At 41.2% G+C, this 26431-nt stretch overlaps 1 protein-coding gene across 3 annotated transcripts in view; it reads right to left on the minus strand.

The window, feature by feature from the left end:
• SV2B (synaptic vesicle glycoprotein 2B) overlaps positions 1 to 26431 on the minus strand; it is a gene marked incomplete at both ends in the record, with an annotated part of 76191 nt that overhangs the window by 18778 nt on the left and 30982 nt on the right. For all 3 annotated transcript variants that reach the window (XM_081227864.1, XM_081227866.1, XM_081227865.1), the window contains 5 exons: positions 193 to 357; positions 6538 to 6626; positions 7420 to 7530; positions 13212 to 13301; positions 14753 to 14886. In XM_081227864.1, the coding sequence (XP_081083990.1) occupies positions 193 to 357; positions 6538 to 6626; positions 7420 to 7530; positions 13212 to 13301; positions 14753 to 14886 (589 nt within the window). The remainder of the gene's footprint in view (positions 1 to 192; positions 358 to 6537; positions 6627 to 7419; positions 7531 to 13211; positions 13302 to 14752; positions 14887 to 26431) is intronic.

Raw genomic sequence — 26431 nt, forward strand, 5'->3', positions numbered from 1 at the left:
GGGCACAGTACAGACAGAGCCACCAGGGGCACTGTCGAGTCTCTGGCAGCCATGGTAAGCTGTGACGCTCCACCAGCCTTGGAGCTCAATCCTCGCCATATTGAATGCTTATCTTCCCAATGGCTCTCTCCCCAAGACTGTCCCCACACACAGTCCCCTTGATCTGAGGAAAGCCCGTGGTCTCCCACTTACTTGTCATTCACAAGTTTCCCATGTTGGTGAATCTGATTTTCCATTGTGAAGTTGATTGTGACACCATACACATGCTCATTGTGAAATACCTTCATTTTGGACTTGTATGCTTCATCTTGAAAATACCGGATCATATCAGGGAACCAAACTGTCAGTCCATAGTAACTGTAATACAGAAGACAGAATATCTGAGCAGCAACAGCTTCCGAGACTGCATTCACGACTTGATGTAAATCAAGCCCATTTTAAATGTATCAGTATGGTTCATTAGAAATATCTAATAATATAACTCATCATATTAATAGATCTAAGGGAAAAAAATCATGACTACATCCATAGGTGTCAAAAAGGTATTTGATAAAAAACGACATTCATTCCTGATAAAAACAACAGTAGATTAGGAATTCATGGACGCTTCCTTAGCATGTAAAAATATATATATCTCAGCTCAAAAGTCAGGATTTTTCTTAATGAGGAAACACTGCAGTCATTACCACTAACATAAGAAACAAGACCAGGATACACATTATCAGCACTACCGTTTAATACTATGTTGCAGGTCTTAGCTAACTCAGCTACTCATGAGAAAGAACATAGGAATATAAAGTTGCAAAGCAAGAGGTAAAATGATCTGGAGGGCAGACAGCAGAGGCAAGAAGAACTACAATCCTACAGCCTGTGGAACAAAAACCACATTCACAGAAAGATATACAAGATGAAAAGGCAGAGGGCTATGTACCAAAAGAAGAAACAAGATAAAACCCCAGAAAAACAACTAAATGAAATAGAGATAGGCAATCTTCCAGAAAAAGAATTCACAATAATGATAGTAAAGATGATCCAGGACCTCAGAAAAAGAATGGAGGCAAAGATCAAGAAGATGCAAGAAATGTTTAACAAAGACTTAGAAGAATTAAAGAACAAACAGAGATGAACAATACAATAACTGAAATGAAAAATAAGCTAGAAGGAATCAATAGGAGAATAACTGAGGCATAAGAATGGATAAGTGACCTGGAAGACAGAAGGGGGGAATTCACTGCTGCGGAAGAGAATAAAGAAAAAAGAATGAAAAGAAATGAAGACAGCCTAAGAGACCTCTGGAACTACATTAAATACAACAACATTCGCATTATAGGGGTCCCAGAAGGAGAAGAGAGAGAGAAAGGACCCGAGAAAATATTTGAAGAGATTATATTTGAAAACTTCCCTAACATGGGAAAAGAAATAGCCACCCAAGTCCAGGAAGTGGAGAGAGGTCCATACAGGATAAACCCAAGGAGAAACAGGCCGAGACACATAGTAATTAAATTGGCAAAAATTAAAGACAAAGAAAAATTATTGAAAGCACCAAGGGAAAAACAACAAATAACATACAAGGGAACTCCCATAAAGTTAACAGCTGATTTCTCAGGAGAAACTCTACAAGCCAGAAGGGAGTGACATGATATACTTAAAGTGATGAAAGGGAAGAAGCTACAACCAAGATTACTCTACCCAGCAAGGATCTCATTCAGATTTCATGGAGAAATCAAAAGCTTTACAGACAAGCAAAAGCTAAGAGAATTCAGCACCACCAAACCAGCTTTACAACAAATGTTAAAGGAAATTCTCTAAGTGGGAAACATAAGAGAAGAAAAGGACCTACAAAAACAAACTCAAAACAATTAAGAAAATGGTCATAGGAACATACATATCGATAACTACCTTAAATGTGAATGGATTAAATGCTCCAACCAAAAGACACAGGCTTGCTGTATGGATACAAAAACAAGACCCATCTATATGCTGTCTACAGGAGACCCACTTCAGACCTAGGGACACATACAGACTGAAAGTGAGGGGATGGAAAAAGATATTCCATGCAAAAGGAAATCAAAAGAAAGCTGGAGTAGCAATACTCATATCAGATAAAATAGACTTTAAAATAAAGAATGTTACAAGAGACAAGGAAGGACACTATGTAATGATCAAGGGATCAATCCAAGAAGAAGATATAACAATTATAAGTATATATGCACTGAACATAGGAGCACCTCAATACATAAGGCAACTGCTAACAGCTATAAAACAGAAAATCGACAATAAAACAGTAATAGTTGGGGACTTTAACACCTCACTTACACCAATGGACAGATAATCAAAAATGAAAATAAATAAGGAAACAGAAGCTTTTTTTTTTTTTTTTTTTTTTTTTTTTTGCGGTATGTGGGCCTCTCACTGTTGTGGCCTCTCCCATTGCGGAGCACAGGCTCCGGATGCACAGGCTCAGCGGCCATGGCTCACAGGCCCAGCCGCCCCGCGGCACGTGGGATCCTCCCAGACCGGGGCACGAACCCGTGTCCGCTGCATCGGCAGGCGGACTCTCAACCACTGTGCCACCAGGGAAGCCCAGGAAACAGAAGCTTTAAATGACACAATACACTAGATAGATTTAATTGATATTTATAGGACATTCCATCCCAAAACAGCAGATTACACTTTCTTCTCAAGTGCACATGGAACATTCTCCAGGATAGATCACATCGTGGGTCACAAATCAAGCCTCAGTAAATTAAGAAAATTGAAATCATATCAAGCATCTTTTCTGATCACAACGCTCTGAGATTAGAAATGAATTACAGGGAAAAAAACGTAAAAAACACAAACATATGGAGGCTAAACAATACGTTACTAAATAACTAAAAATAATAAGAGATCATTGAAGAAATCAAAGAGGAAATCACAAACTACCTAGAGAGAAATGACAATGAAAACTCGACAATCCAAAACCTATGGGATGCGGGAAGGCAGACAGCAGAAGCAAGAAGAACTACAATCCTGTAGCCTGTGGAACAAAAACCACATTCAAAGAAAGACAAGATGAAAAGGGAAGGAAGATAGACAAGATGAAGAGGGAAGTTTATAGCTATACAAGCCTACCTCAAGAAACAAGAAAAATCTCAAAGAAACAATCTAACCTTACACCTAAAGGAACTAGAGAAAGAAGAACAAACAAAACCCAATTTTAGCAGAAGGAAAGAAATCATAAAGATCAGAGCAGAAATAAATTAAATAGAAACAAAGCAAACAATAGCAGAGATCAATAAAACTAAAAGCTGGTTCTTTGAGAAGGTAAACAAAATTGATAAACCATTAGCCAGACTCATCAAGAAACAGAGGGAGAGGACTCAAATCAATAAAATTACAAATGAAAAAGGAAAAGTTACAACGGACGCCATAGAAATACAAAGCATCCTAAGATACTACTACAAGCAACTCTATGCCAATAAAATGGGCAACCAGGAAGAAATGGAAAAATTCTTAGAAAGGTATAACCTTCCAAGACTGAACCAGGAAGAAATAGAAAATATGAACAGACCAATCAGAAGTAATGAAATTGAAGCTGTGATTAAAAATTTTCCAACAAACAAAAGTCAGGGATCAGATAGCTTCACAGGCAAATTCTATCAAACATTTAGACAAGAGCTAACACCCATCCTTCTCAAACTCTTCCAAAAAATTGTGGATGAAGGAACACCCCAAAACTCATTCTATACGTCCACCACCACCCTGATACCAAAACCAGACAAATATACGACAAAAAAAGAAAATTACAGACCAATATCACTGATGAATATAGATGCAAAAATCCTCAACAAAATACCAGCAAACAGAATCCAACAGCACACTAAAAGGATCATACACCATGATCAAGTGGGGTTTATCCCAGGAATGCAAGGATTCTTCAATATACGTAAATCAATCAACGTGATACACCATATTAACAAAATTGAAGGATAAAAACCATATGATCATCTCAGTGGATGCAGAAAAAGCTTTTGAAAAAAGTCAACACCCATTTATGATAAAAACTCTCCAGAAAGTAAGCATAGAGGGAAATTACCTCAACATAATAAAGGCCATATATGACAAAACCACAGCCAACATCGTTCTCAATGGTGAAAAACTGAAACCATTTCCACTAAGATCAGGAACAAAACAAGTTTGCCCACTGTCACCACTATTATTCAACATAGTTTTGGAAGTTTTAGCCACAGCAATCAGAGATGAAAAAGAAATAAAAGGAATCCAAATTGGAAAAGAAAAAGTAAAACTGTCACTTTGCAGATGACACGATACTATACACACAGAATTCTAAAGATGCTACCAGAAAACTACTAGAGCTAATCAGTGAATTTGGTAAAGTAGCAGGATACAAAATTAATGCACAGAAATCTCTTGCATTCCTATACACTAATGATGAAAAATCTGAAAGAGAAATTAAGGAATCACTCCCATTTACCACTGCAACAAAATGAAAAAAATACCTAGGAATAAACCTACCTAAGGAGACAAAAGACCTCTATGCAGGAAACTATAAGACAATGATGAAAGAAATTAAAGATGGTATCAACAGATGGAGAGACATGTTCCTGGATTGGAAGAAATAACATTGTTAAAATGACTATACTACCCAAAACAATATACAGATTCAATGCAATCCCTATCAAACTACCAACAGCATTTTTCACAGAACTAGAACAAAAAATTTCACAATTTGTATGGAAACACAAAAGACTCTGAAGAGCCAAAGCAATCTTGAGAAACAGAAATGGAGCTGGAGGAATCAGAATCCCAGACTTCAGACTATAGTACAAAGCTACAAGACAGTATGGTACTGCTATAAAAACAAAAATATAGATCAATGGAACAGGATAGAAAGCCCAGAGATAAACCCACACATATATGGTCACCTTATCTTTGATAAAGGAGGCAAGAATATACAGTAGAGAAAAGACAGCCTCTTCAATAAGTGGTGCTGGGGAAACTGGACGGCTACATGTAAAAGAATGAAATTAGAACACTTCCTAACACAATGCACAAAAATAAACTCAAAATGGATTAAAGACCTAAATGTAAGACCAGACACTATAAAACTCTTAGAGGAAAACAGAGGCAGAACACTCTGTGACATAAATCACAGCAAGATCCTTTGTGACCCACCTCCTGGAGAAATGGAAATAAAAACAAAAATAAACAAATGGTACCTAATGAAACTTAAGACAACCCTCAGAATGGTAGAAAGTATTTGAGAATGAAGCAACTGACAAAGGATTAATCTTCAAAATATACAAGCAGCTCTTATAGCTCAATATCAAAAAAACTAACAACCCAATCCAAAAATCGTCAGAAGACCTAAATAGACATTTCTCCAAAGAAGATATACAGATTGCCAACAAACACATGAAAAGCTGCTCAACATCACTAATCATTAGAGAAATGCAAATCAAAACCACAATGAGGTATCACTTCACACCAGTTAGAATGGCCATCATCAAAAATTTTACAAACAATAAATGCTGGAGAGGGTGTGGATAAAAGGGAACCCTCTTGCACTGTTGGTGGGAATGGAAATTGATGCAGCCACTATGGAGAACAGTATGGAGGTCCCTTAAAAAACTAAAAATAGAATTACCATATGACCCAGCAATCCCACTCCTGGGCATATACCCAGAGAAAACCACAATTCAAGAAGTGTCAGGTACCACAATGTTTACTGCAGCACTATTTACAATAGCCAGGACATGGAAGCAACCTAAGTGTCCATCGACAGATGAATGGATAAAGAAGATGTGGCACATATATACAATGGAATATTACTCAACCATAAAAAGAAACAAAATTGAGTTATTTATAGTGAAGTGGATGGACCTAGAGTCTGTCCTACAGAAAGTCAGAAAGAGAAAAACAAATACCACATGCTAACACATATATATGGAATCTAAAAAAAAAAAAATGGTTCTGAAGAACCTAGAGGCATGATAGGAATAAAGACACAGATGTAGGGAATGTACTTGAGGACATGGAGAGGGGGAAGGGTAAGCTGGGATGAAGTGAGAGAGTAGCATTGACATGTATACACTACCAAATGTAAAATAAATAGCTAGTGGGAAGCAGCTGCATAGTACAGGGAGACCATCTCGGTGTTTTGTGACCACCTAGAGGGGTGGGATAGGGAGTGTTGGGAGGGAGACGCAAGAGGGAGGAGATATGGGGATATATGTATAGTTGATTCACTTTGTTATACAGCAGCAACTAACACACCATGTAAAGCAATTATACTCCAATAAAGATGTAAAAAAAAAATTAAAAAATTGTTTTTAATAAAACAAAAATTTCTAAAAAAGGGATCAGAAATTTCCTAGTTGTAGAAGCCACTAGCGTTGGTTGCCTGTTACTTAGAGCCAAAATCATCCAATCTGACACAGACTCTGTAAGTTAGAACCAACTGTAACCCTCAGTGTATAGATGAGGTACCTGAAGCACAAGGAAATTAATGAACTTAAGGAAAACAGAGCTTACCTTAAAGCCATGGTGAACCAAACCACGGCCAGAATCAGTGTGTTCATCCTGTAGGGCCCCATCACACAGTACAGAGCATTTTCCCAGACCTATAACACACAGAAGAGATGGGTTGTTAAAGGCAAAAACTTGTGACTTGGAAGAGCTCATTTTTAATATTTTCTATTAAATTGCCTAGGAACCCATTATCTTCCAGAGGCAGCAATTCTGCTCAAATAACAAGGAAAGCCTCTTCTCTTCTTACTGGCTGGTCTCAACTTCTAACAGTCCTGTAGCATCTGGGAACACAACAATGCTCCATGCATGTGACAAAAAGCACACGGAGTGGAGGTGTCAAGGCAGTGAATAGCCTTGAGTAGTGAGTTCTGCTCCCTGCCAGTGGGAATGGGTGATATTCCAAACATTGAACCACCCTACACCAAGAAGGTCATCCAGGCTCAGGAGACTCTGGCCATTGACTGCCTCAGTGTTCAATAGTTGATTCACTTCACAGGAGCCTTGCCCTTCAAGAAGACCTTCTCAGAAATCACCAACAAATCTCAAAGGGGTCATTTCTTTAACCCACTCCTTTCTTCCTATGGATTATTTAATGAGAAGGTGCTAGAGAGAAAGGTTTTTACTCAGACTAGACTTTGCACCTACATTCAAAATCTCTGCCTTGGAAAGGAAGAACAAAGAAAAGAAACGAAGGTTTATAGTTTGTGGCTCAAGGGCTCACAGGTAAGCATGGGCTTGGACCCGAAAGTCTCTATCCAAGGTAACTTTCTGCCCACCACACTGTCTTGGGTTGATGGGGGTGTTCAGGATCTCTATTCTTCATCCACTGATGTTACAGATTTCCATAGAGCCTCCCTCTCAACAACCCCAGGTCCCCAGCTGTACCTGCTTGAAAGTGGTCTTGAATCTGACTAGCCAGCGCTGGTACCAAGTCCCTGTTGAACTTTGGATCTCAATGAATTCATCCATTTGCTTGGGAGTTTTAATGTTGGAAACCTGTAAAGCAAAGATGGGCTAGAGAGTCTTAACCCCACTTTGACTTTTCAATTTTTAGTTTAATGTAACTGACTTTATTAACTTACTTAGGGCTAGAGGAGCTTTCAGTGACCCTATAGTTCAGTAATTCTTAGCCAAAATTGTACATAGCATCTCTTAGGGATCTTTCTCAAGTGGCTATGTCCCACTGCAGACAAAATGAATCAGAGTTCTTTCACTCAATTATGGCTTTGGGAAATACACTGAATTCGTGTTTATATCTGATTTGCCCATAGTAGAGTTGACTCCACCTTAAAATTGACAAGTCTATCCTTAATGGATATTAACATCACAGAAGTCTAGAACCCATAAAGGCAATAATGTGTGTGTGTGTTTGTGTGTGTGTGTTAGGAAAGGGGGTTTGCTATACAAGACATTTTTAAAACACAGCAGAATAAAAGACATTATGTCCTCCTTCTGCACAGCAAAGGAAATCATCAACAAAATGAAAAGGCAACTTACTGAATGGGAGAAAATACTTGCAAATCATATATCTGATAAGAGACTAATATCCAAAATATAAAAAGAACTCATGCAACTCAACAGCAAAAAAAAAAAAAAAATCCAATTAAAAATGGACAGAGGATCTGAATAGACAGTTTTCCAAAGAAGACGTACAGATGGCCAACAGGTACGTGAAAAAAATGCTCAACATCACTAATCATCAGGGAAATGCAAATCAAAACTACAATGAGATATCACCTCACACCTGCTAGAATGGTTATTATCAAAAAGACAAGAAATAACAAGTGTTGACAAGGATGTGGGGAAAAGGAAATCCTTCTGCATTGTTGGTGGGGATGTAAATTGGTGCAGCCACTATGGGAAGTAGTATAGAGGTTCCCCCCAAAATTAAAAATAGAACTACCATATGATCCAGCAATTCCACTTCCGGGTATTTATCCGAAGGAAATGAAAACACTAACTCGAAAAGATATCTGCATTCCCATGTTCACTGCAGTATTATTTATAAAAGTGAAGATATGGAGACAACCTAAGTGGCCATCAACAGGTGAATGGATAATGATGTGATACACACCCACCCATGCAAATACACACACAATGGAATACTACCCAGCCACAAAAAATTGAAAAAAAAAATCTTGCCATTTGCAACAACATGGATGGACATCAAGGGCATTATGTAAGTGATATAAGTCAGACAGAGAAAGACAAATACCCTATGATCCCACTTATATTCGGAATCAAACAAACAAACAAAACAAAACAGAAACAGAAAACCAAGCTCATAGATACAGGGAACAGACTGGTGGTTCCCAGAGGGGAGAGGGGTTGAGGGTGGATAAAATAGGAGAAAGGCATCAAAGGTACAAATTTTCAGTTATAAAATAAGTCATGGGGATGTAACGTAGAGCATGGTGACTATAGTTAATAATATAGTATTCATTACTTGAAAGTTGCTAAGAAAGTAAATCTTAAAAGTCCTCATCACAAGAAAAAATTTTTGTAAATGTGTGGTGACAGATGGTAACGAGACTTATCGTGGTGATCATTTTGCAATGTATACAAGTAACTGAATCATTATGTGGTGCACCTGCGACTAATACAATGTAATCTGTCAATTATACCTTAATTTTTAAAAAGAGAGAAATTATGTCCTCCTTGCTACCCCTGGTTTTCCTGGAAGAACTCAAAGAGATAGGGAATGGGAATAAGGCTGTATATCTCAGGGCTCCCCCAAGGGCCCCGGAAAGTGTTAATTTGTCCAATGTCAGCAGGTAGCCCCAGGGAGCAATCCTGACTCATTAAGACAGCGATTTTCAGTTTAATCAACGTTTAAGACAACCATTGCATTCTATAACTAACCATCATGTTAAGGAGATTCCTGAGCACACAAACTCTTAGCCAAGTTATCAAGGTCCGTGCATGCAGACCAATCCAGAGGAAAACAGAAGAGTGTACTCAAAAAATTCAAAACCAGTTTCTATCACCTCGTCCAACAAACCTTTCTTTCTAGGGAGAAAAGGCTTTAGTCGTAAGTGTCTCCATCTCTTTCTTCAGCCAAGGGACTGAGAATGTGAGGAGACAGAGAGATGAGGCTGGATATCCACAGGGGAAAATACAGTCCCTGAATTAGGGACAATTGCTTCTTTAATTCCCAAGCCCTGAGCCTAGGATGGCTTGGCTTTGTTTTTCTAAACCCTGAAAACAGTGGTTCTTCTCTTGGGAGGGCCGGATACCCTTTTGAGAACCTGGTAAAAACACAGGTGCTCTTCCTAAAAATCACAGGTATATGAGCATGCCAGAGCCTCCTGGGCTGGTCCTGCCATTCCTGGGTGTGTGGCCTCTGCAAATGCTCTTCTGCCCAGGCCCACAAAGGGACACAGGAGAGAGAACGCAGCAGGCCCTCCAGTGGGACTCTTGGCTGGAACCGGTCTTTGTGTTATTAGGTACCCCAGGGAGACCAAGAGCCCAGCTGCAGCCGAAAGAGGCCGAGGAGAAGGTTGACCCCAAGTCAGGAAGCACATTAAGAATCTCACTAAATGGGACTTCCAGGAGGTCCAGTGGTTAAGACTCTGTGCTTGCACCGCAGGGGGCGTGGGTTCAATATCTGGTCAGGGAGTGCCTGAGGTGCGGGTGGGAGAGGGGGGAAGGAAATGCAAATTTTATCTTTGCTTTGCTCCTGGGGAAAAATAACACCCTATTCCCTAGGGATCTGGGAGTGGGTGTGTTGACAACTTGCAAGCATAATTACTCTAATTTACAACTAACTAGGATACTTGGCTTTGCTTCAGTCTAAAGTAGAATACGATCTGTGTGGTCTGTGCTCACCCCAGCCTTGCAGAGCATGGGTTCTCAGGGGAATACTTCAACCCACCCCCTTTCCAAAGGTGTTTCAGTGGACACCTGCCAGGGGGCTGTTCAGAAGCTTGTGAGGTAGCGAATGGGGCTGGTGAAAGCCAGGGCTCTGTAGGGGAGGGGAAAGTATTCCTCTACCCTCTTAGGCTCCCTGGCTGGGTCTGGAAGTTAAACTGGCAAAGAGAGATTAACAGGAGTAAAGCATCCACATTTTACTGAATTTTTACATGTCCGTGGGAGCCTTCACAAGAGAATGAAGCCCCGAAGAAGTGACCAGCCCAGGAAGTTTTTAAACCTTGTAGAAACAGTAGATTTGTGAAGAACTGACAAGACAAAGATATTTGGGCTAGGGTGAATAAATGGTGAAGAAGTAATTAGGACGATAAGGGTTAGTTTAACAAGGTTTGTTGATACAGCCTTCTTGGCCCTAAGTTCCCCATCTCTGCTGAGAACAATGTCTTCTTTCCTTCTGGTGCAGGGAGAGCACCTTCCATGTGGGAGATTTATGGCCTGTTTCAGGGAACAAGGGGGAGCAGGGGGAGGTCAGAGTGACATTTCTACTTCTGCTGTTTTCTCAAACTCCTTCAGCTTATGATATTCAATATGCCGACGTGCCACATTTTGGGGTATCATGTCCTGAACCCCATCAGCTCCAAGGTGGATGTGAGGAGGGCCACATCCAGGGCTCACCATGAACACTAAGAGCCTGGCCTACCCTAAGCTCTTCCTCCAGGCCCCTGAGCATGTTTACTGTGAGTACCGTCTACAGAGGGGAGCACACAGGATCATAGCAGATGACCCCATTCGGCAGGGCTGAGTATCACTCCTGACTCCAGCCACTGCCCAGCTGTCTGAGGTCAGGAACACTTTCAGGCTGTTTATCTTTTCTTTTTTTTTTTCCCCGGCCCATCCAGTCATCTTCCTCTACAAAATTACTATGATCATCAAGTCAGTATGGAAATACTGAGCCCGTGACCTTTTTAATTCCCTTTTCCTGAGAAAGGGTGAAATCTACTAAAAGCAGAGGTTATACCCAAAGACTCAGTAACATCTCCTAGGAATAAGCAGGAGCTTGGAGGGAAGGCTATAGAATGGGTGGGGGTGGGAGGCAGGACTGAACCAAGCATACCCAGACCCCAGGGGACAGGGCTCTCCTGCTAACATCTGGGGTCCAGACCTGCAGTCCAGCTGCAGCATGAAAATCCATCACAGGGAGCGGCAGGGATGGGAGGTTGGGAGAACCATCAGTTCCCTTATCATCTTTCATTTTGAGTAGCTCTGCTAATTGTGCTTCTTCTTCCTTTTTTTCTTAAGTGTGGGAAATTTTTAATAAGAAAGTTAATTGAGGAAGGATTAAGAAACTGAACTAGCTAAAAGTTCTATTTTCAATTACATTTCGTTTATCCAACCGGAAAGTCTATAAATATTGTTAATGGTGCTTCTTAATAAATGTTTGTGATAAAAGGACTGGTCCCATGTTTTAGATAATTTTAGGAGCATTGGAACTGGGGAAATATGCCACTGGACAACTTTCTATAAAATCTATTATTTGAGTTTATTTATTAAAAAATATGACATAAAATATTTGGTTAATAGTTAACATCTATGTAGTATTTACTCTAAGCCTGGCACAGTTTAGGTGCTTGATTTTAATCCTTACCATAACTGTATTTATAGACATTGTTATCTCTCTTTTCCCAATGAAGAAAATAAGGCACAGACAGTACCTTGCCTAAGGCCACACAGCTAGAACATGTTAAAACCAGGATTTGGACCCAGACTGGTCTGGCTTCAGGTTGTAGATTCTTAGCTGCTATGGGGTCCTGCTTGAGAATCAGGGGTTTCAAGTAACAGGTTAACAAGAAAAAGTGTTTTACCACAGACTCAAATTATGGAAGCCAAAGAAGCAAAAGCAGTGAGTTGGAGTAGGTGGGAGCTAACTCAGGAAGGCTTCCTTGAAGAAATGGATTTGGAGTTGGTCTAAAAGGGGGTCATGCAGACAGGTGCACAAGGACCCTGCCATGGGTATTCCTCGTGGTTGGCCACAGCTTGGTGGGAAGAGCACAGTTCATGGTAACTAACAGGACCTCCCCGTGGAAACTGCCATTGGCTAGTTTTTCACTTTTTAAACTAGTGAGAAAGAAAATCCAGGCTAATAGCCAATGCTGGTGAGGATGCTGAGAAACAGGTATCCTATCATTGGTGGTATCACAGATCATTGCAACCCTACTGAAATGTAATCTGCAATGCATCTCAAGAGCTATAAAAATACTCATGCTGTTTGAGTCACTCATTTTATTTCTAGGAGTCTACTCTTAGAAAACAAACCCAGAACATGAAAGGAAAGGAACTATGTGCAGGAAAAGGTTCATTGCAGCAATATTTGCAGGAACAAGGTAATAAAACAGGGCACATGAATCTCTAACATTGGGAACATGTTTACGAAAACTGTGTTAATGTCTCTAATATTAATGTCCATTAAAAGGATGATTCTGAATACTATGAGACACATATAGAATGCCTATAAGTACTCCTAAATAATCTTTATGCATTGATATATGTAAATATATGTACATATGGTTATCCCCATATGAATACAGCTAGTTTTTCCCTTTGCCATATTTGAACAATTAGCAGTACCAAGAAGGTATCCATCAAAATGCAAAGAATAATTATGATGCAGTAATAGGAATGTCAGGGGCTTTATTCCCCTTTTGACAAATTTTCTGGGATGTGCTTATATAATAAAATTATTTTTTAGCCAACCAAAGCAGTGAAGAGGAGAGGCCCCCTCCTGTTGGCATAGGTGACCATGCACTCACCGTAAACACCTTCTCTGGGGTCCCCTTAGCCCTCATGTTGGTGTCGTGAACGTGCTTGAGAATCATCCAGGCTTCGTCGTGTTTGCCCATCTGGTAAAACCAAGGAGAGAGACATGAACAGTCTTTTGCTGATTAGGGGTGGAAAACCCTTCAAGCCCAACAGGTGCTGATACCCAAGTCTGAGGCGATTGGCCATGGATGTGTTATTGTCTAGGGCTTGTGAAAGACTAGGACAAGTTTCTGTCACAGCCCATCTTGGAAGGATAGTAAGGTTGTACCTTCAAGGTGTAAATGCTGGGTATTATTATCATTATAGGCTATGAGTAACTACTCGTAGTTTACAGTTGAATAGACTGCAGCGTGGGAGCCATGTTCCTCCCTGGCAGGACAAAGCAAAGACACAGCATGTGATGGGTTGAACTCTGTCCCCAACCCTAAAAATATGTTGAAGTTCTAGCTGCCAGTACCCCAGAATGTGACCTTATTTGGAAGCAGGGTTGCTGCAGATGTAATTAATTAAGGTGAGGTCATACTGGGGTAGGGTGCACCCCTAATCCAACATGACTGGTGTCCTTATAAGAAGAAGCCCATGTGAAGACCCAGAGACACATAGAGAGAACACCATGTGGTGACAAAGGCAGAGACTGGAGTGAAACAGCTGCAAGCCAAGGAATGCCAACAAATGCAAGCAACCCACCAGAAGTTGAAAGAGGCAAGTAAAGATTGCCCTAAGGGCTTCCAAGGGAGTGTGGCCCTGCCAACACCTTGGTTGGGGACTTTTAGCCAACAGACCTGTGAAACAATAAATTTCTGTTACTATGAGCCCCTTGGTTTGTGTGCCTTTGTTAGAGCAGCCCTAGGAAACTCATACACAATGAAGGGTAACTTTTGAGATAAGCATGGATAAAAAACTTTTTGCTGCATCTGGAACCTGATCAATGGGATGAAAGAAGAAATTCAACAAGGAGGGTCAGTCTGCAGAAAGCTAGAAGGAGGCTTATAAGTAGACTCTGAGAATTGGGGCTGTAAGAGCCTTCAAGTCCTATCGCCCCTCCACCAGCCCTGCCTGTCTGACCACCGCAAGCACGAGAGCCTCACCACCACCACCACCAAGCTGGAAACCTCACAGGACTCCGGGAGCAGCTTTCTGGAGGAGAGAGGTCCTACAAAGCCAAGAGTCTTGAAGGGCTTGGGAGCAGTGACAGATTTACAACCCAGCTCACAGCCATAACATGAAAAAACTGCATGCAGCTTTGAAGAGCCTCATAATCAGGACCTCTGGGGAGAGTGGGTGCCAGAAGCATCCTAAGCAGAGCCCCCTCCAGCTCCACCCAGCCTCAGGGAGCAGTGCTGCTGCTCTGTGCTCAGTGAGCTCCTGAGTCCCTCCGGCTCTGGCAGTCCTTGAATCCCAGGCGTGCAACCATCATGATGGATTTAATGATGGGCCAGGTCAGCCAACATGGGACCAAGGGGCTGGAGCAGCAGGGCTAGCTCCTGTCGCTGTTCCATTGCTCTCACAAAGGTTGGGGGCGCTGACTCACCTCTAGCAGAAACCTCGGGCTCTCTGGCATGAACTTCAGGGCCACCATGGACACAGTGCAGGGCAGAGCGCAGACGATGACAAACACTCTCCAGCTGTGGAAGTGGTAACTGGTGCCCATGCTGAAGCCCCAGCCTGTGAAGAAGCAGTCAGAGGATCTCTGACACACGGTCTTAGAGTGACCTTCAAGAAATGGCTTTCAAACCATGGGGCAAAAGAGCATCACCTGGGGAGCAGGTTAACATGCAAACTCTCTGGCTGTGTCCCCAAAGCCTCTGATTCTGAAAGGTGCTGGGAATCTGCATCTTTTCAACCCCATAGGCAGGCCTGGCCTGACACTTACGGGGCCTTGGGTAGGAGTACAAATAGAGGCACCATCCCATATTTCTCTGTATTCATTAAAATTTCAGTTAAACTGTTAGATAATAGATATTCCATCCTCCTGCTCAACAAATAAGCAGCTGGAAGGCCAAGCCCTGACCTGCCCAAGACCCACCTTTACAGGACCCCCTTCTGTCCCCGACCAGCCTCTCCTGTAGAATGAGGGGCCTCATGCCAACACGTGTGGTCACACCACACACACCACCGTGGTAAGAGTGGGTGTCCTTGTCATGATCCCTTGAGTTTAGTGGGGAGTCCTAGGCCCTGAGTAGCCAGAGAATGATCTGGATGGAGTGGGGTTGTGGCCTTAGGGACGCACGTTGCCTCATGGGAAGAGGTACAGCTGGAGGAAAGCCAGAGCAGGGCCTTATGTGACCCAGGGTTTTGATGGGGGATTAGTCTTACCTAAGTCAAAGGGCAATACCAGCTCTAGGTGATTCCAGTGCACAGGGTTCAGGACCACACTTTGAAAAAACACTGTCAGTGATAATACTAATTTTTTTTTAAAGAAACTGAGCTTCTACATTCAAATGAATTCTACCATCATTGAAATGGAGAGGTGAATAGCTCCTACTCAGCTTTCATTATTCAAAACATTTCTAAAATTCATTTTCAGAAATTGCCTTCAGGATCTACAAAACATTCCTTCAAATATCTTCGTAAGTAGCAAATTTCCCTCTTTCAAGGAACGATAACACAGTGAAAAGTGCCTGGACTTTTGCAGTCACATAGATCAGAGTTCAAATCCTGGCTTTCTCACATCGTTATTGTTATGTTGGTGGGTTTTCACAGCTGTAGAAGGCAGGTAATGGTACTTCCACAGATTTGCTGTGTGTGAAAGCTCCCGGCAACCAAAAATAATTCACCTGCTTTGAGGGTAGATTTGATTTGTTTAGAAATAGTTACATGACAGTTAGTGCCAAAGATGTTGAGTAAAATAGATGAATATCAGCAAAAGGATTGTTTTCTTTTAAAGCCAAGATTATGAAATAGACTGGTTCTCTCATGCCACTCAAAATGATCTCTGAAGACAATTCCAACAGCAGTTCTTAAAAAGACCAAACTTTATAAATAAATTATATTGATTTCTAAAGTTCAAACGGTGAACATTATTCGGCTGTAAAATCTCTATTCCATTTACTTAAAAATATACTATATGGCCAACTCCAGAGGTGGGCAGTTTATGTCTTGAATTCTCTCTTACCATCACGGTTCAATTTGTTCTACTTGCAGGGGACTCCTAACCAATATCTGCTGTTTCTGCAGGTATTTCTTACTCTATTTGCACAATGGAGTGACTGGCCGGAGGGAATCCCAGGTGAAAAAACATGGGGCTGTGGCTGCTTTTACACAATGGCCACAGAACATAATACACGTAATACATCCAACATTCTCAATCACAATCAAATCTCTTTTTTGCACAGCCTGGCCTGTTCTCCTTCCATCTCACTGGAGTTTGTTCATTTTTTTAAAAAATTTATTTATTTATTTATTTATTTTTGGCTGCTTTGGGTCTTCGTTGCTGAGCACGGGCTTTCTCTAGTTGCGGCGAGCGGGGGCTGCTCTTCGTTGCGGTGCACGGGCTTCTCATTGTGGTGGCTACTCTTGTTGTGAAGAAGGGGCTCTAGGCGCATGGGCTTCAGTAGTTGCGGCGTTGTGGGCTCAGTAGTTGTGATGCACGGGTTTAGCTGTTCCGAGGCATGTGGGATCTTCCTGGACCAGATCTCGAACCCGTGTCCCCTGAATTGGCAGGCGGATTCTTAACCACTGCTCCACCAGGGAAGTCCCTGTTTGTTCATTTTAATTTTAATTAAGAAGTCTTTCCTCTCTTGGGAGTGACAACAGAAAGAAGAAGGCAAAACCATAGTAAGATTTCCACATTCTCAGCTCATGTCCAAAAACCACTCTGGCGTAATCAGAAATAAAGCTGACCAAAACTACATAGCAGTCAAACTCAGGTGGGTAACAAGAGAAGAAGGGCAGAAGCAGGTATGTTTAGAAAGTATTCTGCCTCAGAGAGATTTTTTTTCTTAATGACAATATATGCAAATTATCCAAAATCCATTATTCCCTCATGCCTTTCTGGTTTTTATGGTGACTTTAGTAATCTGCACTTATCACATTCATTAGGCACACCTTTGGGGCCTTAAATCAATTAAAATTAAACAGTGAACTGCTTTCAAATATATAGGACTACTATTAATTTGGAGACAGGGATTGTTCTGGTCAATGATCTTTTAGCTTGCCCTACTTTTCTCCATCAGGATTTCTCAAACAGCTGGTGCTGCTGACTACAGTGTGAATTAATCTTCCATAATATATCCATTCTGGGGGGACTATGCCCATGAGTTCGCAGAAAAACATTCTGAGGTTTGTAATTTTTTTTCTCAGTGACTCAGTCACCCAAATTCCTGGTGCCAAGACCTCCCATCACTTCATTCCTGCAAAACCAGTTAAATGGTTTGCACAAGCTACGTACAAACATCAAGTCTCCTTTCCAGATCACCCTTGCATTTGTCCCTGCTGAGTGGAAGGGGTTTTAGAGGATTAATGTCTTAGGTCTGTTGGGAAATATCATCAAATGTCTCTGTTCACTGTGCACAGAACATCTGGTCCCGGTAAAATGAGGTTTAAAATAAATAATCACTCCTGTTGCACTGTGATTCTAGTCCACCATATTTCTAGGATGGGTTGCCCTCAAGTTAATGCCTGTTTCAATTAAGCCTAATCATCCAAGAGGCTGGTATTTTTAAATGGAATGTAAAAGCCATAGATTTCTTACAGGCATACAAATAGGAAAATATCCTATCCAGTTGGAGTAAGATACTTAACCACAAGCCCTGCTATCAGCCAGGAGCTATGTGGTCCCTCTGTCATGGGCATCCCACTTAGTCTTTCTTGGTCAATGTGTCCCCAGCCTGAATTCTTTTATTGCTTTTATAGAAACCAGACACCCAGACATTGTGTGTTTGTGTGTTCAAAGTGAAGTGAAAAAATGATGCAGTTTGTAGTGACTATTGTGGGTTGCTCCCCTCACAACATCCTTCCCATCCTTCCTCTCCACTGGGTTGCAGACTTGTGGTTTGGGTGGGACTGACCCCATCCCCAGTGCCAGGGTTGGAGAAGAAAGCATATGAAATGCCCAGGACCTGGCATCCTCTGGGGTTTAGTGATTGGCTGAGGTGAGCACATGACTTAAGTTGATCCAATCAGAGGGAAGCCAAGGACCTCTGCTCATTGGCTGGTTGTGAGGGCAGTTCCCTTGTGGAACAAGCAGTCTGCAAATAGGGCTAGAATTGCTAATGCAGCTTGGAGGGAAACCAGCCCAAATACTAGAATCGTCTCCAAAATTTTCTCACCATTATTTGCCTCCCAAGAACTGCTGGATGTTAGGGCTGGCACAGATCGGATCTCCACAGTCTATTCTCTTTGCTTCCTTCTCTCCATTTTATAGATAAAGGAACCAAGGCTGGACAAGCTAGAGTGACCTGTCCCAAATTACACAGAACCACTATTTTGACTCAGCTTTTATCCAGAGTCTATTTGTTTCCCCCACACACAAAATTTTCTAACTCAATTTATATGTAGAAATAGTTTCTTAGTGTTAACACGTTCGGATCAATTAACAGGGGAAATGATATTATAGCAAGAATTGTGGGGACAAAAGCAATTCCTTGGACCCATATAACCAACAGCCTGGATAATTAAAGTATGCATTTTGGGGAAGGGTAGAATGCAGAGCCTGATATCAGGAGTAATACAATTTTGTATCTAAAATTATGTAGAATTACCTATGGTAACAGAATTATCTGGAAAACCCTTCAACTCTTTATTTCATTATTCTTGTTCGTATTTCTTCTCTGTTTCTGATACAAAAATCCAGTGGGATATGGCAAAGGTAACATGATGGTCCCAAACCCATTTCCTCTACCTTGTGGGCACACAGCTAGGTCACATTTCCCAGCGTCCTTTGCTGTAGTGTGTGGTCATATTACAAATTTGGGACCAATGGGATGTGAGCAAAGAAGATGTGATCCAATTCCTAGCCTGCCCTTCAAAAGCACCCACATACAACTGTGCTCTTTCACCGAACCAACATGTAGGTTACCTGTTGAAGAGTGTAGATCACATGCTGGAGGGAACCTGAGCCCTGGGATTACTGATGGAGCAGAGCTGCCTGCAGATCAGAAACACCAGCCGGGCTTTGCAGGAGGGGAAAACTTCTTTGGTATTAAACCACTAAGATTTCAGGGTTTATCAGGTTCTCAGGGTAATACACCCAGCATCCCCTTAACTAATAAAATAGGGATTGTCTACACCAAAGCTTCTTCTTAAAAAGATAATACAGAAGCCTCCATTAGCCCAGAACACACATCAGAGAGGGTCAGATTTAAAACAAGCACACCAGGAGAAAAAGGAACCCTCCTACACTGTTGGTGGGTATGTAAATTGGTGAAGTCACTACGAAGAACATTATGGAGGTTCCTTAAAGAACTAAAAATAGAGTTGCCATATGATCCAGCAATCCCACCTGTGGGCATATATCTGGACAAAACTCTAATTCAAAAAGATGCATGCACCCCTATGTTCATAGCAGCCCTATTTACAACAGCCAAGACATGGAAGCAACCTAAACGTCCATGGACAGATGAATGGATGAAGAAGATGTGGTACATATATAAGATGGAATATTACCCAGCCATTAAAAAGAATGAAATACTGCCATTTGCAGCAACACGGATGGACCCAGAGATTATCATACTAAGTGACGTAAGACAGACAAAGACAATTATCATATAATATCACTTATATGTGGAATCTAAAAAATGACACAAATGAACTTCCAAAACAGAAATAAACCCACAGACATAGAAAAAACTTATGGTTACCAAAGGGGGAAGATGGGGGAGGGATAATTAGAAGTTTGGGATTAACATATACACACTACTGAATATAAAATAGATAACCAATAAGGACCCACTGTATAGCACAGGAACTATATTCAATATTGGGTTGGCCAAAAAGTTCATTTGGGGTTTTCTGTAAAATGTTATGGAAAAACCTCAACGAACTTTTTGGCCACCCAATATTTTGTAATAACCTATAAGGGAAAAGAATCCGAACAGAAGAATTGAGCTGCATAGTGGGAGATGGCGGTGTGGGAAGACACAGAGTTCACATCTTCCCACAACTAGGGCGCCTGCCAGACGCTGATGGGGGACCTCAATGCCTAAGGAGATGGGAGGAACCCCTGAGTGACTGGGTAGGATGTGGGGGGAGTGAGGGGGAGGGAGAAGTGGAGGCCAGACAGGACCTGTGCCCCTGAGGGGTGGCTGGGAGGGGGTAGGGGTTCCCATGCCTGGAGGGACCCTTGAGGGCTTGGAGGATCGGGGGAAGCATGCTTAGCATTTCCCCTGCCCAGTCGGGCCCAGGGAAGCCTGCAGGGCTCCCAAACTAGCTACTCCACCCTCCAAGGCCCCCTCCAGGGCGCATTGGTCCTAGGGGCATAGGAGGGAGGTGGGGGGGGTGCAAAAGAGGAGAGGCGGACGGAGGGGGAACCCTCCAGGACTGGAGGATCAGGGGAGGCATGGCAGCTGTTTCCCTCAAGCCCTGGGATGCCTGCTGGGCTCCCAGGTCTGGTCCTCCATTCTCTGAGGCCCCCTCTGGCTGTGGGGGTCCTAGGGGCATAGGAGGGAAGGAGTGGGGGAAGAAGAAGAGAGGCCAATGGGGTGGGGTCCTCAAGGATCAGAGGATGGGGAGAATGAGTCTAGCGTTTCCCCCACCCACTCGGGCCCAGTGAGCCTGCTGGGGTCCTGGACCTGGTCCGCAGACCTCCAAGGCCAGCGGCACTCCTGGGCCCCTCCTGCTGGGTTGAGCCTAAGCCCCACCCCCACCCCCCAGGGCCTTTTCCAGTCCTAAGCATAGGCCACGCCCACCACCTAAATCCCACCCCTGCCTAAGCCCCACCCCCCACAGCCAAGGCCTTTACTGGCTTTTTTTTTTTCCTCCTCTTTTTTACTGCTTAGGTTCTGTTTTACCTTCCAGTTGTTGCTTCATCTATATATATTTTTTTCTTTCTAACATATGTTAGTTTTCTAATCTTATTTTATTTTTTACTCTTTGCTATTGTTCTGCTCATTTTTTTCTTTTTTCTTTTTCCTTCTTTCTTTTTTTTTTTCTTTTTATTTTGCCTCCCCGCATGGCTTGCAGGATCTTGGGTCACAAGCTGGGGGTTGGGCCAGAGCTCCTGTGGTGGGAACTCTGAGTCTAAACCACTGGACTAACAGAGAACCTCAGACCCCAGAGAATATTCATTGGAGTGAGGTCTCCAGGAGGTCCTCATCTTGGTACCAAAACCCAGCTCTACCCAACAGCCTACAAACTCCAGTGCTGGAAGCCTCAGGTGAAACAACCAGAAAGACAGGAACACAAACCCACCCATCAAAAAAAAAATAAAAAATTAAACGACAAAAAAAAATATGTCACAGATAAAGAAGCAAGTCTTGTAGGATAAAACCTACAAGAGTATATAAATGAAGAAGAAATAGGAAACCTACCTGACAAAAAGATTCAGAGTAATGATAGTAAAGATGATCAAAATCTCAGAAATAGAATGGAGGCACAGATTGAGAAAATACAAGAAATGTTTAACAAAGATCTAGAAGAACTAAAGAACAAACAAACAGAGATGAACAACACAATACTGAAATCAAAAATACACTAGAAGGACTCAATAACAGCATAACTGAGGCAGAAGAACGAATAAGTGAGCTAGAAGACAGAATGGTGGAATTCACTGCCCAAAACAGAATAAAGAAAAAAGGATGAAAAGAAATGAAGACAGCTTAAGAGACCTCTGGGACAACACGAAACGTACCAACATTTCAATTATAGGGCTCCCAGAAGAAGAAGAGAAAAAGAAAGGGTCTGAGAAAACATTTGAAGAGATTACAGTGGAAAACTTCCCTAACATGGGAAAGGAAATAGTCACCCAGTCCAGGAAGGGCAGAGAGTCCCATACAGGAGAAATCCTAGGAGAAACACACCAAGACACATATTAATCAAACTAACAAAAATTAAATTCAAAGAAAAAATATTAAAAGCAGCAAGGGAAAAGCAAAAAATAACATACAAAGGAATCCCCATAAGGTTATCAACTGATTTTTCAACAGAAACTGCAGGCCAGAAAGGAGTGGGAGGATATACCTAGTGATGAAAGAGAAAAACCTACAGCCAAGATTACTCTACCCAGCAAGGATCACATTCAGATTCGATGGAGAAATCAAAAGCTTTTCAGACAAGCAAAAGCTAAGAGAATTCAGCACCATCAAACCAGTTTTACAACAAACGCTAAAGGAACTTCTCTAAGTGGGAAACACAAGAGAAGAAAAGGACCCGCAAAAACAAACCCAAAACAATTAAGAAAATGGTAATAGGAACATACATATTGATAATAACCTTGAATGTAAGTGGATTAAATGCTCCAACCAAAAGACACAGGCTGGCTGACTGGATACAAAAACAAGACCCATGTATATGCTGTCTACGAGAGACCCACTTCAGACCTAGGGACACATACGCCGAAAGTGAGGGGATAGAAAAAGATATTCTATGCAAATGTAAATCAAAGAAAGCTGGGGCTTCCCTGGTGGCACAGTGGTTGAGAGTCCGCCTGCCGATGCAGGGGACACGGGTTCATGCCCCAGTCCAGGAGGATCCCACATGCTGTGGAGCAGCTGGGCCTGTGAGCCTGCACGTCCGGAGCCTTGCTCCGCAACGGGAGAGGCCACAACAGTGAGAGGCCCACGTACCGCAAAAAAAAAAAAAAAAAAGAAAAAAAAGAAAGCTGGAATAGCAATACTGGTATCAGATAAAACAAACTTTAAAATAAAGAGTGCTACAAGAGATAAGGAGGATACTACATAATGATCAAGGGATCACTCCCAGAAGATATAACAATTATAAATATTTATGCACCCAACTTAGGGGCACCCCAATATATAAGGCAAATGCTAACAACCATAAAAGGGGAAATTGACAGTAACACAATAATAGTAGGCGACTTTAACACCCCACTTACACCAATGGATAGATCATCCAAACAGAAAATAAATAAGGAAACACAAGCTTTAAATGACACAATAGACCGGATAGATTTAATTGATATTTATAGGACATTCCACCCATAAGTGGCAGAATACACTTTCTTCTCAAGTGCACATGGAACATGTTCCAGGATAGATCACATCTTGGGTCACAAATCAAGCCTTGGAAAATTTAAGAAAATTGAAATCATATCAAGCATCTTTTCTGACCACAACGCTATGAGATTGGAAATCAAATATAGGAAAAAATCTGTAAAAAACACAAATACATGGAGACTAAACAGTGCACTACTAAATAACCAAGAGATCACTGAAAAAATCAAAGAAGAAATTTTAAAATACACAGAAACAAGTGACAATGAAAACATGACGACCCAAAATCTATGGGATGCCGCAAAAGCGGTTCTAAGAGGGAAGTTTATAGCAATTAAATCTCACCTCAAGAAACAAGAAAAACTCAAATAAACAATCTAACCTTACACCTAAAGCAACAAGAGAAAGATGAACAAAGAAAACCCAAAGTCAGTAGAAGGAAAGAAATCATAAAGATCAGAGCAGAAATGAGTGAAATAGAAATGAAGAAAACAATAGCAAAGATCAATAAAACTAAAAGTTCGTTCTTTGAGAAGATAAACAAAATTGATAAACCTTTAGTCAGACTCAACAAGAAAAAAAGGGAGAGGGTGAAAATCAATAAAATTAGAAATGAAAAAGGAGAAATCACAACTGACACCGCAGAAATACAAAGGATTATAAGAGACTACTACAAACAACTATATGCCAATAAAACAGACAACCACAAAGAAATGGACAAATTCTTGGAAAGGTAAAATTTCCCAAGACTGAACCAGGAAGAATTAGAAAATATAAACAGACCTATCGCAAGTAATGAAATTGAAACTGTAATTTAAAATCTTCCAACAAACAAAAGTCCAGGACCAGATGGCTTCACAGGTGAATTCTATCAAACATTTAGAGGAGAGCTAACACCTACCCTTCTCAAACTCTTCCAAAAAACTGCAGAGGGAGGAACACTCCCTAATTCATTCTATGAAGCCACCATCACTCTGATACCAAAACCAGACAAAAATATCTCAGACCAATATCACTGATGAACATAGATGCAAAAATCTGAACAAAATACTAACAAACAGAATCCAACAACACATTAAAAGGATCATACACCTATATCAGGTGGGATTTATCCCAGGGATGCAAGGATTCTTCAATATATGCAAATCAATCAATGTGATACTCCATATTGACAAATTAAGGAATAAAAACCATATGATCGGGCCTCCCTGGTGGCGCAGTGGTTGAGAGTCCGCCTGCCGATGCAGGGGATACGGGTTCGTGCCCCGGTCTGGGAGGATCCCATATGCCGCGGAGCGGCTGGGCCCGTGAGCCATGGCCTCTGGGCCTGCGCGTCCGGAGCCTGTGCTCCGCAACGGGAGAGGCCACAACAGTGAGAGGCCCGCATACCGCAAAAAGAAAAAAAAAAAAAAAAAAAAAAAAAAAAAACCATATGATCATCTCAATAGATGCAGTAAAAGCTTTTGACAAAATCCAACACCAATTTATGATAAAAACTCTCCAGGAAATGGGCATAGACAGAACCTACCTCAACATAAAAAAGGCCATATATGACAAACCCACAGCAAACATCATTCTCAATGGTGAAAAACTGAAAGCATTTCCACTAAGATCAGGAACAAGACAAGGATGTCCACTCTCAGCACTCTTATTCAACATAGTTTTGGATGGCCTAGCCATGGTAATCAGAGAAGAATAAGAAATAAAAAGAATACAAATTGGAAAAGAATAAGTAAAACTGTCACTGTTTGCAGATGACATGATACTATACACAGTAATTCCTAAAGATGCTACTAGAAAACTACCAGAGCTAATCAGTGAATTTGGTAAGGTTGCAGGATACAAAATTAATGCATAGAAATCTCTGGCATTCCTATACACTAACAATGAAAAATCAGAGAAATTAAGGAAACAATCCCATTTACCATGGCAACGAAAAGAATAAAATACCTAGGAATAAACCTACCTAAGAAGGAAAAAGACTTATACTCAGAAAACTATAAAACACTGATGAAAGAAATCAAAGATAACATAAACAAATGGAGAAATATACCATGTATGTGGATTGGAAGAATCAATATTGTGAAAATGACTATACTACCCAAAGCAATCTGCAGATTCAGTGCAATCCCTATCAAACTACCAGTGTCATCCTTCACAGAATTAGAACAAAAAACTTTACAATTTGTATGGAAACACAAAAGACCCCGAATAGCCAAAGCAATCCTGAGAAAGAAAAATGGAGGTGGAGGAATCAGGCTCCCCAACTTCAAACTATACTACAAAGCTACAGTAATCAAGACAGTATGATACTGGCACAAAAACAGAAATATAGATCAATGGTACAGGATAGAAAGCCCAGGGATAAACCCACTCACCTGTGGTCACCTAATCTATGACAAAGGAGGCAAAAACATACAATGGAGAAAAGGCAGCCTCTTCAATAAGTGGTGCTGGGAAAACTGGACAGCTACATGTAAAAGAATGATATTAGAACACTCCCTAACACCATACACAAAAATAAACTCAAAATGGATTAAAGACCTAAATGTAAGGCCAGACACTATAAAACTCTTAGAGGAAAACATAGGAAAAACACTCTTTGACATAAACCACAGCAAGATCTTTCTTGACCCACCTCCTAGAGTAATGAAAATAAAAACAAAAATAAACAAATGGACCTAATTAAAATTAAAAGCTTTTGCACAGCAAAGGAAACCATAAACAAGAGGAAAAGATAACCCTAGAATGTGAGAAAATATTTGCAAATGAAGCAATGGACAAATGTTTAATCTCCAAAATATACAAACAGCTCATGCAGCTCAATATCAAAGAAACAAACAACCCAATTAAAAAATGGGTGGAAGACCAAAATAGACATTTCACCAAAGAAGACATACAGATGGCCAAGAGGCACATGCAAAGATGCTCAATATCGCTACTTATTAGAGAAATGCAATTCAAAACTACAATGAAATATCACCTCACACTGGTCAGAATGGCCATCATCAAAAAATCTACAAACAGTAAACGCTGGAGAGGGTGTGGAGAAAAGGTGTGTGTATTTCTTGCACTGTTGGTAGGAATGTAAGTTGATAGAG

This window comes from Mesoplodon bidens, assembly GCF_964165515.1.
Source record: "Mesoplodon bidens genome assembly, chromosome: 3".
Lineage (NCBI taxonomy): Eukaryota > Metazoa > Chordata > Mammalia > Artiodactyla > Ziphiidae > Mesoplodon > Mesoplodon bidens.